At 37.9% G+C, this 16,283-nt stretch overlaps 3 protein-coding genes across 7 annotated transcripts; all 3 read right to left on the bottom strand.

The window, feature by feature from the left end:
• Positions 1 to 437: 437 nt before the first annotated feature.
• LOC117591266 (glycoprotein-N-acetylgalactosamine 3-beta-galactosyltransferase 1) lies at positions 438 to 2,303 on the bottom strand. Of its 2 annotated transcripts, XM_034284460.1 has the most exons (5): positions 1,755 to 2,298; positions 1,169 to 1,696; positions 1,020 to 1,113; positions 672 to 968; positions 438 to 617 (listed from the first exon to the last, which is right to left on the bottom strand). In XM_034284460.1, exons 2-5 carry the CDS (start codon positions 1,576 to 1,578, stop codon positions 456 to 458), a joined length of 963 nt encoding a protein of 320 aa, XP_034140351.1. In that variant the 5' UTR covers positions 1,579 to 1,696; positions 1,755 to 2,298; the 3' UTR covers positions 438 to 455. The 2 variants fall into 2 exon arrangements, with proteins under 2 accessions (XP_034140351.1, XP_034140352.1); XM_034284461.1 differs by lacking the exon at positions 438 to 617 and having other exon boundaries at positions 891 to 972; positions 1,027 to 1,113; positions 1,169 to 2,303.
• A 363-nt stretch (positions 2,304 to 2,666) lies between these two features.
• Positions 2,667 to 5,800, bottom strand: LOC117591265 (glycoprotein-N-acetylgalactosamine 3-beta-galactosyltransferase 1-A). Of its 4 annotated transcripts, none has more exons than XM_034284455.1 (4): positions 4,171 to 5,800; positions 3,352 to 3,457; positions 3,013 to 3,297; positions 2,667 to 2,950 (listed from the first exon to the last, which is right to left on the bottom strand). In XM_034284455.1, exons 1-4 carry the CDS (start codon positions 4,677 to 4,679, stop codon positions 2,813 to 2,815), a joined length of 1,038 nt encoding a protein of 345 aa, XP_034140346.1. In that variant the 5' UTR covers positions 4,680 to 5,800; the 3' UTR covers positions 2,667 to 2,812. The 4 variants fall into 4 exon arrangements, with proteins under 4 accessions (XP_034140346.1, XP_034140348.1, XP_034140349.1 ...); XM_034284457.1 differs by having other exon boundaries at positions 2,815 to 2,950; positions 3,009 to 3,297; XM_034284458.1 differs by lacking the exon at positions 2,667 to 2,950 and having other exon boundaries at positions 3,181 to 3,277.
• A 2,978-nt stretch (positions 5,801 to 8,778) lies between these two features.
• LOC117591262 (protein commissureless 2) lies at positions 8,779 to 11,950 on the bottom strand. Its single transcript, XM_034284451.1, has 2 exons — positions 11,313 to 11,950; positions 8,779 to 10,307 (listed from the first exon to the last, which is right to left on the bottom strand). The coding sequence occupies exons 1-2, from the start codon at positions 11,776 to 11,778 to the stop codon at positions 9,766 to 9,768; spliced, it is 1,008 nt and encodes a 335-aa protein (XP_034140342.1). The 5' UTR covers positions 11,779 to 11,950; the 3' UTR covers positions 8,779 to 9,765.
• Positions 11,951 to 16,283: the final 4,333 nt, after the last annotated feature.

Here is a 16,283-nt window from a genome sequence, read left to right as displayed (position 1 = left end):
GTAAGCTACGATTTTTTCAAGGTCTTTGCCAAATTTGGGCGATAAGACATTTTTGCCAGACACCCAGTGTCCTTGCTATGCGTCCCCTAACGAATTGGGGGTTGACATTATCCCCTAAGGGTGTTGAACTATAAATTGAACCTTTCGTTGCAGCTTGTGCCTGGGTTTCCTGAGTCAGATGTGATCCGACAGCCCTTGTTTTGAGGTTTCTTCAATAAATGCTTGGATGTTTCGTTGGGATATTAAGTGGATTCTATGTATAGCATGAGTAATGATTGATGCATAATGTGCACGCATGTGGCAGGTGTGGGGTGAGTTAAGGGGATGAGTTGTGGTTCAAATACCTAAAGTAAGGTACTGGGGAGTTTGGAATTTTGACATGAAAGATGTTACATTTTTGTTGTGTTTCTGTATTTTATTTTATTGTATTTATTTATTTTATTAAATGTTTTAGTTTAATTATGGAAATGCTTAATCTCGAGCTCCAAATTTTCGAGGTCCCATTTCTGTGATGCTCCAAAGATGTGAACATTTTCAGTGAAATAATATAAATCATATGTTATAGGAATCAGCATTAAATGAAAGCATATCGATCTCAGTGAGACAGGCAGGTTCATCTGTTAAATTATACATGTTATTCACTAAATAAAAATAACAAATTTTAGACTTGCATCACTAATCGGATGGTAGGAATGCTCCAGGAAGTATTTGTGCAGCTCAACGGAGGCATTCATCTGACCACCCAAGTGTATGTCCACTTCGAAGGGCAGAAATCGATGTTTTTTAAACTCATCTCGGCTGTCGCCGGCTATAACATTGACATTGCTCAGGCATCGACCCAGCTCTTTCGCAGCCTCACTTCCTCTACTATGAGAGCTGCACAGGTTTTCATTGATTAATGCCTCGAGCACGAAACGCTTTAGACTGGCAGCACTTAACACAATTCCAGAGTCATCATACATGTAAATCTAAAAAGATGGAGGCTTAGAGAGGATAATCAAGGGTTAATACTAACTCACCAGACCCTTGCTTCTCATCTTGCAGCCAAAGTAGATGAGCTCTTCTGAGCTATAGGACTGCAGCATATGCCGAAGATTTTCCACAACCACAAAACTTAAAACAATAAAATGAAATGCTGTTTTTCAAGGATGGTGTTTAAAATTATTACTTATCATCGTTGGCATAGAGGAACCAGTCTCCTTGATAGAAATGATACTTGTAGATGTACTCCAGATGTGCCCGTATCCGCTGCCATTTATCCCTAATATTCCTAAACACGACGGGCTCCAAAAAAATATGCACATCGTCACTGATGAAGACATACCGATCACAATGCCGAGCCCAGGTCTTTTTAATGTGGATGGCGGCATGTTCGTGACGGAACGCGTAAGTGACAATTACACAGAAGATGCGCGGACGAGGGAGCGGTGTCACCAAAATATCTGCGGTGGTTGCATCCCTCTGATACAACAGAATAAGCATAATAATTATCCCTCCAAAGAATATCCAGATATTTAAAACACCAAACCTATTCTTGCCACCGTACAAGAGTCGCCGTGTATTGAAATGTCGAACCATTTTCAATTGAATGTGGGGCGGTCGATTCTGTTGTGTTCAGGGAGTTCCATTTACAACTTAATTATATTAAGTGGTGACTTCTGTATGAAGTAGTTTGTGCTGTCTTTGAATGGGCCCGCTTCGTAGACAATGCAATTTTCAATTACAATTATTAACTCATATGACACAAGACTCACCTGGTCTTTTCTGTTGTCTGTTAAAGTTGGGGATTGATAAGTGCTCCCAACGCAATTGCGAGTGAGCAAATACATTTAAATAAACGAGTAGGAACGTTTGTGAGACGCTCGTCTTTTCACCACAAGTACAATATACCCTACTTACACTTCGAGTACTAGGTATAAAAACTATTGAAGAATTGCAAGTTTTGATTCATGAGTACCGTCAAAGGGAATATGACTATAGGCCTATAGGGCACACCACATTAAAAAACAGTGCGCCTTTCACTTTACCTCTATGGTGGTGCGGAAAAGAGTTACAAAGATACAACATACTTTAACACATCTCCTTTCCTAAATACATACATGTCTGCGAGCGAAGCCGCGTGGGGCTTGCTAGTATGTATGTAAGTATATAACACTACTCCACAAAATATATCTTGTGGAATTGTGGACACAGCAAATGTTCGTGCTTTGTGTGGCCAGAAGGGGGCGTGCGAAATTTTGGGTAACTTGTAATGGTGTGAGCATGCCTACATCTGGTGGCTCTGGCATTTATAGTCTCTGAGATCCAGGCGCTCAACAAGCCGGACGGATAGACGGTAACATATATCGACTCGGCTATTGATGCTGATCAAAAATATGTATACTCTATGGGGTCGGAATCGTCTTTTTCTGTGTGTTACATACATCCATTTTAGCCACAAATACAATATACCCTATTTACTCTTTCAGTACCTGATATAAGTATTATCATCAGACCATTTCTAAGCCCCATGTCTTCTTAAAAAGTGGGTTTGCGGTAAAATCGTGCCGGGTAGTGTAATTTAGTGTGACATTACTCATTTCGCAAATCAAATACATACTATGCATAAGAAAAATCTGACTTGCATAAAAATATATATACCATACTTTTTAGTAAATCATCACAAATAGTTGTCATAAACATTTACATACTTCAATGAGTTTAGATTTAAATCTGGTTTTAGAAACAATAATTTACGGGAACTACGGGGAACTAACCATACTTTCTGTGTTTAGGTTATTAAACTTAGAAGTCCTGCCGAGACGCTCTTTTATTAATTCGAGAATTTAGGTGAGCTTTGCATAGGAATACCGAACAATTGCACTCGATAAATAAAATAATAATAATCGTATATTTCAGGTGGATATCCAACACGAAAAGCTATGGCTCGCTTCGACAAAGGGACTTTTGCCTAACGAGAGGATAAAATATAAGTTATTAGCACAGAACTTTATAATATTATTATGTACTCACCGTGTCCACCTTATGGTATGCCAAGTCCTTTAGCCAGTTTATGTAATCATAGCCCTCCAAAAAGTGGTGATTCATTTGAACAGGCATGAATGTCTCATTTTCGTCATCATCAAGGCTGTCTATAGTGATGACACCTGCTCGTCCCAGACACCGACTCAGCTCCAGCTCCTCCGTAAAGCCCTCTAAGTGTTGGCAGTGGGTAGTCTTTGTATTCCTGTCTAGGTCAACATAGCGTCTTAGGCCTTCATGGCTTATCACATAACCACTTTTGGAGAAGACAAAGGGCTTTAAAGCAGAAAAAATAGAGCATATTCCAAATTAAAGAGGAATTTAAATCACCTTATGTGTGTATGTATTTTCCAGTTCATGGCCAAAGTAGATCGGCGCATTAGGTAAAAGTTTCTTGCTGTTTATTATATGGCGGAGGTTCTCTATAACCACAAAGCTATTGGTAGAAAATTATATATTTGACTAATTAATAATTGTAATTAATTAATGCATTCAAAGACATCGTAAGAGAAAAATATCTTAAAAATACACACTTATAATTATAAACATTATTGCACTCAGTACTACATCTGTACCTTAGCGGTTTTTTGTCAAATTTTTTATTTTTTCTTCATCTGTCATCTACATCAACTGACAATAGTCAGTAAATGTGTACGTACATTCATGCTTATTGCAACATTATATATCATATCAATCATATGTACATACATTTGTATGTAGCCTTATGTTTGAATACCCGGTACTCAATGCGTACTCGATGGGTAGCCACTGCAAATTAATTTTTTCATTCTGGCCATAATAATGATCCAATCTAGTTTAGATTCTGTGTTCTGTAGATTCTGTAGATATGGTCATTCCCAACGAAACAGCGTGCCTGAAACCTACCTTTTAGTTTTGTCTTATCTTTAAAAGTGTGGATGTGTGGAGAAGTGGTTGTGGTCTCTGCTACTAATGCTGAAAAAAATAGACAGATAGACGAACAAACAGATAGACATATATAGACTCGGTTATGCATTTCCTTTTATGCGTTATACACATTGCTCCAACCACAAATAAAATATACCCTATTTAATCTTCGAGAACCGTGTATAAAAGTACATACATAGCAATAATGACGGAGATGAATTTGTAAGATGGGAAGGTCCTTACCTAGAGTCTTCCACTTTAAGAAACCAATCGACCTCGTCTTTGTAAACCTTAAAGGCATGTATCAAGCCTCTATGCACCAGAGTCCAATTGTCTGTACCATTGATTTCTGGTACATAGGGCTCCAGTTCATTATCGATATTGCCACTCACAAAGAGCAAGACATTGCAGTGTTTGCCCCACGTTCGTTTTACATATTGAACGGTGCTGGGATAGTTGTAGTTGTAGGGTATCATGCAGAGTATTCTGATGTCATCGTAAAGTAAGTCTACTGCAGCTTTATAGATGATTTTAGTTGGCGACTTCGCTTTGGAGCCGCGTAGGTTCACAGCGAAATATAAAGAAAGAACGGACAGGAAAATCAGAATCAACACCACGTAGAACGCATAGTAGACACTTCCACGCACAATCATTGTAAGTAACTTTACTGACACGGTTCTGAAAGAGCGAGCATGGAACAAAGAATTCATAAAAGTAGATAAGAAGTTAATCAAACTTATATGTAGATACATACATGGTAAGACAATTTCAAGTCATTTAGGGAGCGAACAAACATCTTTGATTAAATACTAGCTACTACTATATGATGAAAAGGTAGATTTTTGTATGTCGGTTGCTTTTTTGTTCATTTCTGTACAAAACGCAGTAAACCTAACCTGTGATTTGGTGTAGATTTAAAACCCGGTATTCGAAGAGCTCTTGTGGTCGGAGCAATTTTTGTAACGTACAGAAGAAAACGTTTCCGACCCTTTAAAGTATGTATATTGTAAATGGATACATATTACTGACTATACTACGAAGTTGCTCGTTATAGCTGGTGCTCGAAGAGCACCATTTGTCCGTTTGTCCGTTCGTCTTAGTCAGCGCATGGATATCAGAGACTAAATAACTACAGCAACCCTATTTTGCATTGAGATTGCTGTGATATCACACTTTTACAAGTGTATTTCAAAACTTCGCCCACCCCCTTTTGCCCAAGAAAGGGAAAAAATCTGCTGTTTCCACAAATATGAAGATAAGAGAAAAACAAAAATGCCATTTCGTAGGGACTGACAGATTGGATCATTACTATAGCCAGAATGAAGACATTTATTTTCAGTGCTACCCCAACCCCACCTCGAACAAACCATTAGGTTAAATGTAGTTGTGACGCGTTCGAAGCGTCTCACAAACGTCCCTAGTTGAGTTTTTGTAAGATACGTTTGGAAATCCCTATAGACCATTATGACATTTGTGGTTTATATAGATTTTAACCTCTAATTAGGTGATGATGATTTTTTTGGATTTCTGTAAAATTGTAACGATAATGAAGAAACAGGCCAACTTTACTACTGTAAAGCTTCGTTTAGACGATGAGTATGAATCGCAGATTCATGTAGCCTTTTCGGCTATGTCTCTCTCGTTCTGGCCTCAGCTATGATCCACGATTCATGCCAAATGATTCAACGCAAATTCAACAAAGCGCGATTGAGACTCAAGAGTCTAAAACAACATTAAGAAGGCTGAAGCTGGTATTAGAGCAAAGAGCAGAAAAAAGAGCAGATCGCGAGAACGAGAGTAGGTCAGAGAGCTCTCGCCATTTCTTAGTCGTATTTTGCATCGGTCGTTTTTTTGAGATCAGTTGTATTTTATATTAGTCGTTTTAAATGTTATTAAAAATAAAATTCAATTACAACACAATATATTTAAAATATTTTTTTCTCTCTCTTTATATTTAAAATCTGTTTGTTTAAACAATAAGTAAATTGTATAATTAATATCAAATTAAGAGAAATATCAGTTTTCCAATGAGCCCTACTATTATATATAACATCTTTTCAGTTTGTTGGATTTATCTATCGGGGAGATCGAGAATGTGGTATCTTTTCAGTCTTCTTACTGTTAAGCTATTGTCTAATAGACTTAAGGCTAAATTATTTTCGTGGTTGTGGAGTCTGTCGATGTATTTCTTACTAGTTTTCATTATTTCTTCTTTAATGGTTGGAATATTAAGATCTTTTTGGAATTTAAAATTTAAATTTAAAATATTTACTCAATAAAACAATCATACACATATTTATGAATTTATCAACACATAACATTTCACATATGTATATATGTATAAGTGCATGTATGTATGTATGTTCATACATCTGAAAGTATTTGTGAAGTGTAAATATTCTCTCGCTTGCCTTATTACAAGGGCAAACACCATAAAATTGCAAAATGTTTGGTCTGGAGACGGCTGATGTTCTTACTTAATTTAGTTTATTTTCTTATCTTGTACATTAAAAGGCGTTTGCACAAGATTTCAAAATAAATTTGCGCTTAAAAAAGTCGCAGAGGTGTATCAAGTTAAGTCAGTGTTTCATTAACAGTCTAGTCTCATAAAATTACATCGTAAATATGATTATGGCTTGGTTCGATGTTGGAAATTAATGAGTAGGTGGAGCTCAATAAATATACCTACAATGTATTTAATATTCAAAAATAGAAAATCTAGCTTTGATAACCATAGGTTTTGTTTTTTCAGTGAAATATTTAAAATACTATTAAAATACTTTTTGCCTAGTTTCATAGACTGATGACCGCGCTCGGACCGTTTGGAAAGACCGGCTTGCCAATTTCGAAATTGTGCGGGTAATTTGTTATGCCTTTTTGTACAAAAAAGTAGGTCAAAAGTTGCGACGTTGTCGCTGCTGTTTCTGGGTATCTTTGCGTTGTTGTTGACCAACCGGTTTCACTTTCAATATTTGGCTGAGCGATGTCTGAACTTGCTTTGTGAGTCGTGGTCAAATCGGTGTCTCTTCCAGACGGCTGTAGTCTCATCATCAGCTTTAGCTTTAGGTAAGCTCAGCAGAAAGCGAGGGTTAATGTGCATTTTATTCATAGATTGTTAGTTTAATTAGTTTGAGCTGGTTGCAGGGTGAAATTTTGGTGCCCCGTGGCAGCATTAGACTTTCACCCGACGAATGCATCTTCTATTAATAAATGAGTTTTCTGGGATGAACTAAAATTTGAGTTAATTGAAAATTATGTCTCCAAAATTGCATAATTTTTGATTTTGTGAAAGAGTTTCTTACTGCATCTAGGTAACTGATAAGTTAAGTAAAATCAAAACCACATAACATATAAACCGATATTGAAACTCATTAGAATATATGAATAGATTTGCGCTTATTTTAAATGTTAGAGAGAATGGTGTTACATGGTATGTAGAATGAGTACAGGTGCGTTGAGCAATCCACTATAGAGCCCAGATGGCTGACAGAGCCAGTACAGTCACGGCTGACTTCGCTTTGAGGAAGCTTTCGATTGGGCTCAGAACGTGAGTTGATTACCAGACTGCTGGCCACGCGATGTTAGACATATTTTGCATTTTGTTAGTGGATCAAGTCGCTTAATAAAACAATTTGCACACATGGTTGTGTCTCCCCAAATTGGGAAGCATATATTGGCATTTAAATAGTGAGGAATAGCCCGCTTCGTCCATGGAATCCATACATACGTACTGTTGGTTGGTAGAGTGCCAAATTGAGTAATATTTGAAAATGTATAGGTACTAGAGATGAGCCTTAGTTAGTTGAGCGGCTCGGAAACTGTCAAATAAACTATAAGCCATCATAAATTAAAATTCAATTTTAATTTAGTAATATTTTGCTCTGCATAAACGACTGCATAATAAGGCAATATGCAAATGACTTTCGGTTAGGCACGGTAAGAGGTTCTTCCCAGAACGGATACAGAACCCCGGATCTACCTGCACCCATTTCACATCCCTGATTCGATCATTCGATGGTATGAGATAAATAATTTGTATTACGATCGCATAGTAAACTGTATTTGAGCTCCCAAAAACTGAATTTTCGTGTGGCTTTCCAGCTAGTGTCGAGTTTTTTAACCCATTCAAGAGATAATAGCAACAAAGAAACTGACTGACTCGGTCAGGTCAATCTTAAAATAAAATAATAAATAAATAACACATACCAGCCAAACTCCATACAATGGAAACACTAGAATTCATTCCATTTGTTATTTAAGAAAATTGAGTTATGTCTGTGAATGAAGAATAAGTGACATGGTTCTCGTATTTAGAAAGATTTATTGATTTCATAACACAAGACCTACCACAATCCACATTGGCTTCAGACATGGCCATCTTTTGGTCTTGTGACTGACTCGTAGGCTGGCTGAGCCGAGGATCACGTATACAGGTGAAACGAGGAGGGACGTGTACATTCATATGAATGTATGTATGTAACTTTAGTTTGATACACATGTAAATTGTTTTAAATTTTTTTACATAACTTCTCACACCAACACACCAACACCCTACCCCAGAGACCAGAACCAGAGACGCGAAAGAATTACAACAACAAGCAAGCATAAGGAATGCTGGAATGGGGAGAGGCCGCTGCAAATGAATTTCCTCATTCTGGCTATAATAATGATCTGAGCCGATCTTAATTCAGTGATCTGATGGATATGGCCATTCTCTACTCGAAATTTGTAAAATACACTTCTAACACTGTGATTTGGTGACTCTACCTCCTATAGTCAGTGACGGACGGACAGACAGACTTGGCTTTATCGACTCGGCATCAGCATCAATATGCTGATCAAAAATGTATACATATGTATATATGTATACATTATGGGGTCGGAAACGTTTTCTTTTGTGCCCTCCGGGAATTTAAAGGACAACATTCATGCTATGAAATCAGTGTTTGAGATTATGTCTATTGTCTATGCAGGGAGGAATCAAAAGCGATTTGCATTCCTATAGTTGGATTTACTAGCTTATCAATACGAAATAACAATTGCACAAATGCATTGTGTACAACAATTGCAGTCGCAGTTGCTATACGATTCAATACAGGGAACAGAAATCAACACGGTCGCATTTAGAACAAGCTATCAAGCGCCCTTAGCTCAATGTCAAACCCAAGCTATCGCTATCTGTCTAACTATCTATCTATCTATGAAACTCTCTCAATCTATTTTGGTTGGTTCTCCTCAGCCATTTGCTTTGAACTGTTGCTGTTTGCTACGAACTGAAGCTGTAAGCTATTTATAAATCTCTAAAACGATAGAAATTTGGGTATGTTAATGGACGGATTTGTGGGCCAATCCAATCCCTTTCTGCAGAATCGAAGACTTATATTAATGTATTTGGATTGATTTTAGAATAATAATGTACATATGTATGTTACTGGGGGCTTAAGTAATTCAGTTCATTATAAGGGGAAGGAAGAGGTTAATCTTTCTCCCTCTAATTTCAGTTTAAAATATGTACACTTTAAAGTTGCATACAATTTGCTTATTATTTAACAATAAAAATTCGGTTGGTGGCCTAATCTTAATCTAATATCAATATAAATATAATTTTTAAGTCCGAAAATAAAAACTTTTGAATTAAAATTTTCATTAAACTATATGACCGCCTAATATTTTTCAGCAACACGTTTTGCAGTAACGTCTTTTTTATAATCACAGCGCTTTGCTAAAACTTATGTACCTACACAGGTGGTTGGTGAGGCCCATCGATATCAATATAATGATTGATATCACACAGCTCAGTTAATTTGTTATCTATAAGAACGAATCATATATCCGCCTTTATCGCCTAAAGTCTTTGCACAGGTTGTCTTTTGTTTTTAATTTATTTTTCTCATCGACCTCCGCATAACTGGTAACAACCGGCATCATTACATAGTTAGTCTTAATCTCTTCAAATGTGGTCGTGGGAGTGGCTATAACCGGTGCTATTATTGATGCATCCATTAATGTCGCTGATGGAGTGGTGCTAGGTGGTAGGAGGGGCATTGTTATCTCACTAAACGAAACTGTTTGTGGAGTTGCTACATTTTCAGCTGCACCATTTTCAGTTCTTATTGTTTGTTGGCCTGTTGCTGATGCGGATGTTGCTGTTGAGTCGGAGATAGCTATTTCGTTCCTATTGAATACATTAAACACGCTTGGATAGACAAGCAAGAATGATGATTGTGGTGCTTTGTACAAAAGCTCCAATGCCGCTTCGTAGCTAGGTAAGCCCGATACCAATGTATATTCCGGCACAGGATCAGCTGCATCCGGATGCAGCTTCAATGCTTCGATATCAACAATTGTGCACTGTGTGGAATTATTCGGATTACTGCGATCTAAAAATGAAACATAAAATGGGTTATTATGTTTGTATGTAAATCGAAGTGGAAAGTGTGTAAGACTTTTATATATATATATATAATTTAACTGGAAAAATATTCCGAAAGATGAAATTATCAACATTTACAATGAGATACATACAATGTACGAAACCTATGAATGACCTCTGCATACATTGCGAGGTTGACGAATAAATTAAAAAACAAAAAGAGAAGGGACGTGTGAGACGCTTCTTACGCGTCACAACTTTTATACCCGGCACTCAGTACTACATCTGCACCTTAGCGATAATTTGTGTGGCACAGTGTGAATGTGCAAAAAACAAATATAAGCTTCGGGACGGGGTGGGTTTAGCCACTGCAAATTCATTTCTTTGTTGTGGCCATAATAATGATCCATAATAATGGTCATCCCCTACGGAATGGCGTTGGTTTGGGAGGTTTTCGCCCTTCTGCAGAAGGGGGCGGGGCTAATTTTTGAAATAAACTGGTTTCAGTGTGAGCGTACAGCAGTCAGGATCCAAAATTTGGTGGCTCTATCTCGTATAGTCTCTGAGAACTAGCCGACAAACAAGACGGACAGACGGACGGGCAGACAGACGGACAGACAAACATGGCTCAATCGACTCGCCTATTGATGCTGATCAAGAATATATATACTTTATGGGGTCGGCGTTTCCTTCTCTGCGTTACATAAATCCACTTTGTGCACAAATACAATATATCCTATTTAATCTTCAAGTACCGGGAATAAAAATCATTGAAACTCTACTACGATTTATTGTAATGGAATATTTATTTATGGATTGCAATCTAGGTAACACTTATAAATGTTGATTATAGTTTACTTTGTTCGTTAATTTTTAATCAGAAATCTCACTTTTCGGGTCGACTAAGATTAGAATTTCTATCGTCATCAAATTTCTATGAGAGAGCGTAATCACTACATGCTTTCCACGCGATACCCAAAACGGAGTTATGATCGCATTGCTCAATACTTACTGTTGTGTTTCCAAGTCCGAAACTGATGGTAAAGAAAGCACGAGCAGATGCAAAAGACCAACGATATGAGGATCATTGTGAAAACGATACCCATCCACACCTCGTTCATGAACTTGTCGTATTCCAGCTGCTGCTGCAGCTGATCCACAGTGCTTCCGTCCAGGATCACATGGTTGGCCACGTCAAAGTCCATAGCCGCCTCACTGGAGTTTCTTGGGGGGGAAGTAGCTTCGCTAACCTGATGATGATGCTTTAGCTGAATGGAGTTAATAATCGTAGCTCCAATGTGCTGCAGGAAATCACTTATGGCCAGGGCGTCCAGAGTGGTGATTCTGGGTGTTGATTCCTCGACCACAGACGACTGTTTGACACTGTTCAGAATCTGCTGAGCCGCCGTTCCAGCGTAGTGGTCGAAATGTATATCATGCGACAGTTCGTAAGTCAATGCGCGTGGCAGGCTTTCCATGTTTTACTTTTATACTACTTAAATTATCCGAGAAAGTCATATAGTTTATTGTGTCTCCGTCGGCACTTTCACTGTTTCAGTATCTTCTTGCTGAGAATCTTACGTTCTGAATCTTGCTCTACGCTCACGTCCGGAAAGCACGGGGTCTAAAAAAAGACTGATCGTGAGCCGAGCAAACAGAGATTGCCCGCTAAGCTAGCACTCGGTGGAATTCCAGTCAAGAGAGATGATGAGAGTGGTTGGTTTCCAATTTCCATTCCTCTCTCTATGTTGGTTTTACGCATATCTGGGGAAAAGGTACTCTGAACTGCTGGAGAACAATCTTCGTTATTTCTCTGAGAGAAATCGAACAACGTTAGTCTTCTGTGCTCACAGACAATGCCTTCGCATTGTGGTCCCATAATTGGCGTTACAAAGCGGCGGCGCACATGTTGCCCGGAAAAAGAGGGTAGGGGAATGGGTGGAGGTGCCCAAACAGAACTGTTTCTACAGAAACAACGATCTGTATTTATCTTTGGGTTTCGTTTCTCTTCTTCTTGCAGCCCGTCAAATGACATATCTCCTTTTACAGTTCTTCTTGCATAGTTCGTCGTGGGTTTTGTAGCTCTATATTTGTTGTTTGTACCCCGCCTGAAGGGTCCATTGGCATGCCAAACCAATTCTCTTTTTCTTCTTAGCCTTTAATTTATTTCTTTTGAGGTGGTATGGTTTTGAATTACATTTACGTGCAGATATCTTATTTCTGGCACGCCTATATATGTACATATGTAGGTATAAATGTCTATCTGCTATTCTGCATAACTGAAATGACTGGTATAGGAATAGCTGAGTTCCAAACGTGTTACACCTGTGGTTTTTTATGTCAAATTAAAATGAAAGCTGGTTTAATTACGACTGATAACTTACTTTTACTTTTCCTCGCTAGCACCAAGGGATATTAATTGACTAAAATATATGTATAGCATATTAAAAGCACGTCTAAAATAAGTAGGCAATTTTAATTTAAGACACCCAACATATTCCTGATCAGATCACTTATTGCGCCAAAGTATAAGGGAATACAACTTTGTTTTATAGGTAAATAAAAAATAAGTAAATAAAACTAATTTCGATTTTTAAAGCATAACAAATTCTTATAACATGACTGGTGTGGCATTCTCTTCCTACGATTTTGAAACGAGTTTAGTATATTTGTCCTCCAGCCCAACCGACCGAGGGGCGCTGCCGCATGACGCGCGTCGCGATTAGCCGAACCGGTTGCGAGCATGCAATAAATATAGATGTTAGGCTAATATTCGAGGAAAATAAGATCTAAACACAACTAAACTAGAGCAAGTATAGCTAAGCAAGCAAAAATTACCAAAATCAGAAACAAGACAAAACTAAAATGAAACTAGCTACGGGAGAGGTAGGCTAGTACAAGAGATTTAGGAAGACGAAGGGAGTTAGTTAAGGATATAATGTGGTAGAGGGAATTAAATTCCAAGCATAAAACCCTAAAGGGTTCGTGTGAGGCATAATTCGATCTACATAGTGGAAGAAACAAAAGAATAAAGTTTCTAGTGGGTCCAATGGGAATCGTAAAGTTTATGCGGCTCAGCAAGTCAGGGCTGTCTCATCCCCCTTGATCAAGTTGTATGTATATGTAAGCCGGCCCGACTTGCTAAGTACAGGTACAGATACTGATCTAAAGTACATATTTAGTACTGAGTACCCAAATTGACTAATTAGCAACAGATCTGTTCCTTGAATACATTTTGAATCGCATCCAAGAGCCACAAGTGGGTGTTGAAATCATGTTTTCCAGCCGGGCAACAAGAAGCACTTGTTCTCTTCTTTCAACGGCGTCAGCTTCCCATCTTCTCTTTATTTTTGAAGCTCAGCAAGGCGCAAGGAAGACATACTGTTGGGCAGCCAAGGGGCAAGGGGCGAACCGTCAAAAGCAACAATGGAACAACAACTGCGTTTCACAACTGTGAAACGCTATCCTTTCCCATTCTTATGTTAAGGCAAGTCGCTTTGTCGTGTTATGTACATTTGTATACCTTATGATGTCGCCGTTTGTTTTCATGTGTTCAGCATTAAGTGCACAATTGAGTGAGCCTTTTACCATGCACAATTAAAAACGCGGTTGTGTATAGAGCTAGAAAAAACCAAGACTTAAGCGGGCGCAAAACTTTTCCTTTCTAGTTAAGCCTACATTTAATTATCCTATAACTTTCAACTGCACTCTACAGCCGACCCACCAATTTAGTGTCAATGAACCGCAGCTGTAATGTTTATATACACATCACTCCGTCCACAGATACACACAATCGCACGATGAGCTCTCCAGAAGTTGTGCACCTTCCGCCGTTGTCGTTACTTGGATTTTACTTTATTTGTTTAAGGGTTTTCCGACTGATTATCTTGAGCGCGTTTGAGCGTCAAGTTCGTTGCGCTTGGCCGGTCGGCTTCCTGGTAAGTTACTTTTGATTTTATTTTATTTTATTGTCATATATGTACGTACATTGTATTTTTCCTACCCTTTTCTCATAAATGGCTTCCAGATTTTGGTTTATTTTATGGTTAATCGGTCTAAATTTTCTCCACACAACATTTCATTGAACAGTATGAGGAATCCGATCAGTTTCCCTTAATCACCCCAATTGCTGGCATTATGTAGCTGATATGATTTATTCATAACCTACGCTTACAGAAAAAGTAGTTCCATTAGATATCTGAAATTATTATTGATCTTACCCCCGATCCGTTGTTGAAACTAAATTACTTACTAATAAATACAACAAATATGCTAGATACATACATATGTATGTACAAAAATATGTATATTCTAAATACCTATGCAAATGCATTTATCAAAAACAGGTGGGATTTTATATATTCAAGAGTTAAATGAATCCATAGTTTTTCTACGTCAAGGAGTTAAGGAGTTAAGGTGTCAGACTCAACATAGACCCGACACACGTAGGCCAATAAAACCATAGGTAAATGGGAATAAGAGTACATATATATGTAAAAAACCACAACAAATAATTTTGTATCTGAAAAAAATGACAACAGTCAAGTCTTGCATGCACAATTATATTACTTGTGAAAAAAACGAATTTTGATCTATTAAACACACTGCTAATCTGCGTGTACTCGCTTCGATTTCTGCTTATCAGAAAACCCGCATCGCGCACTGGGTGTTATTTACAAATGATGTGAAAGGTGTTAACGTAATTTATCTGGCTGTGGCCAGATGCACGTCATCACTGCACCTTTTCTGTTTCGAGCTCCGCCCTCGTCCGGGATATTTGGCTCTTATAATTTTGTCATAACAAATGTATTGGATTGTAACTTTATTTTATTAATTTATAATATTTTCCTTTCCAGTGGATTTACTTTTGGTTATCATTGCGTTGTATACAAAATCGGAAATAAAAGCACACGCTCATTTTTTTTTTTTTTTTTTTTTTTGAGGTTTTAAGTTACCGCTCTACCCTTAGGTAGAGGGGAATTATTTGGCCACCCGCCTTTACAAGGGTAATATGTAACTTGTTACAGCTTTGCTCCAATACTTACCTGGCGTAGAGGTTATGTTCCCCACGTGCTTGCAGTGTGCCCAGACACACGCTTCTTACGCTCATTTTTTACACACAAGCAAGAATCACCTGCCTTGATTGCAGGACCCAATTCCTTTTCTCTAAAATGTCCTCTGATAAGACCTCAACGTGGTTGGTTCCATGGGTTAATTCTATGGGTATTACACGCATTTTGGGATTTGACCAAGGACCAGCGAATTTGATTGAAATTACTTATGCACTCAATTAGAGTGGAGAAATAAGTGAAAATAATTTTTTTTTTAACAGTATCGTTGACGTTTGTACAAAGTTTTAATGGTATACAGTCATCCGTGAATACTCTAATTAAATCTGTTTTGCATAATTCCGTAAACATAGACCGTGAGCGTACTGCATCATCTACAAAAATTATATTCGTAAAATAACAGAACCAATGTATAATGCCACGCATTTATGGTACTGAGGCAAGTCCACGGCCTGAAGCGATATGGCAGATAGCAAGAGAAAAAGCCATACTACAGACAGCGGATCCAAATCCAATTAAACGATTTACAACGACACTGCATCTAATAAAAGAGCAAGTGAAGAAGAGCCCGGGCTCTTGAATTAAGCGAAATGTGAAATGGATTGAAGCACAGCTATGTGGCCTTGCCATTTTTCAGCAACCTGATGTCTACTTTCCACTTAAAGCGAGGGGGGACGTTGTGAGTCGCTTTTGACGACTTTTATTACTACTTTTATTTTTTTAGACACAGACACAGGTAAAATATTTAAAATATATAATTCAGGTTAAGAAATTGCAAATATTAGATCTAGAACATATAAATTGTTTGATAATCCACGAATCAGCGCTCAACCCTTTTAATTATAACCATCGCGAGAGGTCCCTCAGCCGGAAAGAGGTGACATAAGTTGAAAAATGTTTGAACGCTTTGGATA

This window comes from Drosophila guanche, unplaced genomic scaffold, assembly GCF_900245975.1.
Source record: "Drosophila guanche unplaced genomic scaffold, DGUA_6, whole genome shotgun sequence".
NCBI lineage: Eukaryota > Metazoa > Arthropoda > Insecta > Diptera > Drosophilidae > Drosophila > Drosophila guanche.
The sequence above is the reverse complement of the archived record's forward strand: the minus strand, read 5'-3'. Positions and strand labels throughout refer to the sequence as shown.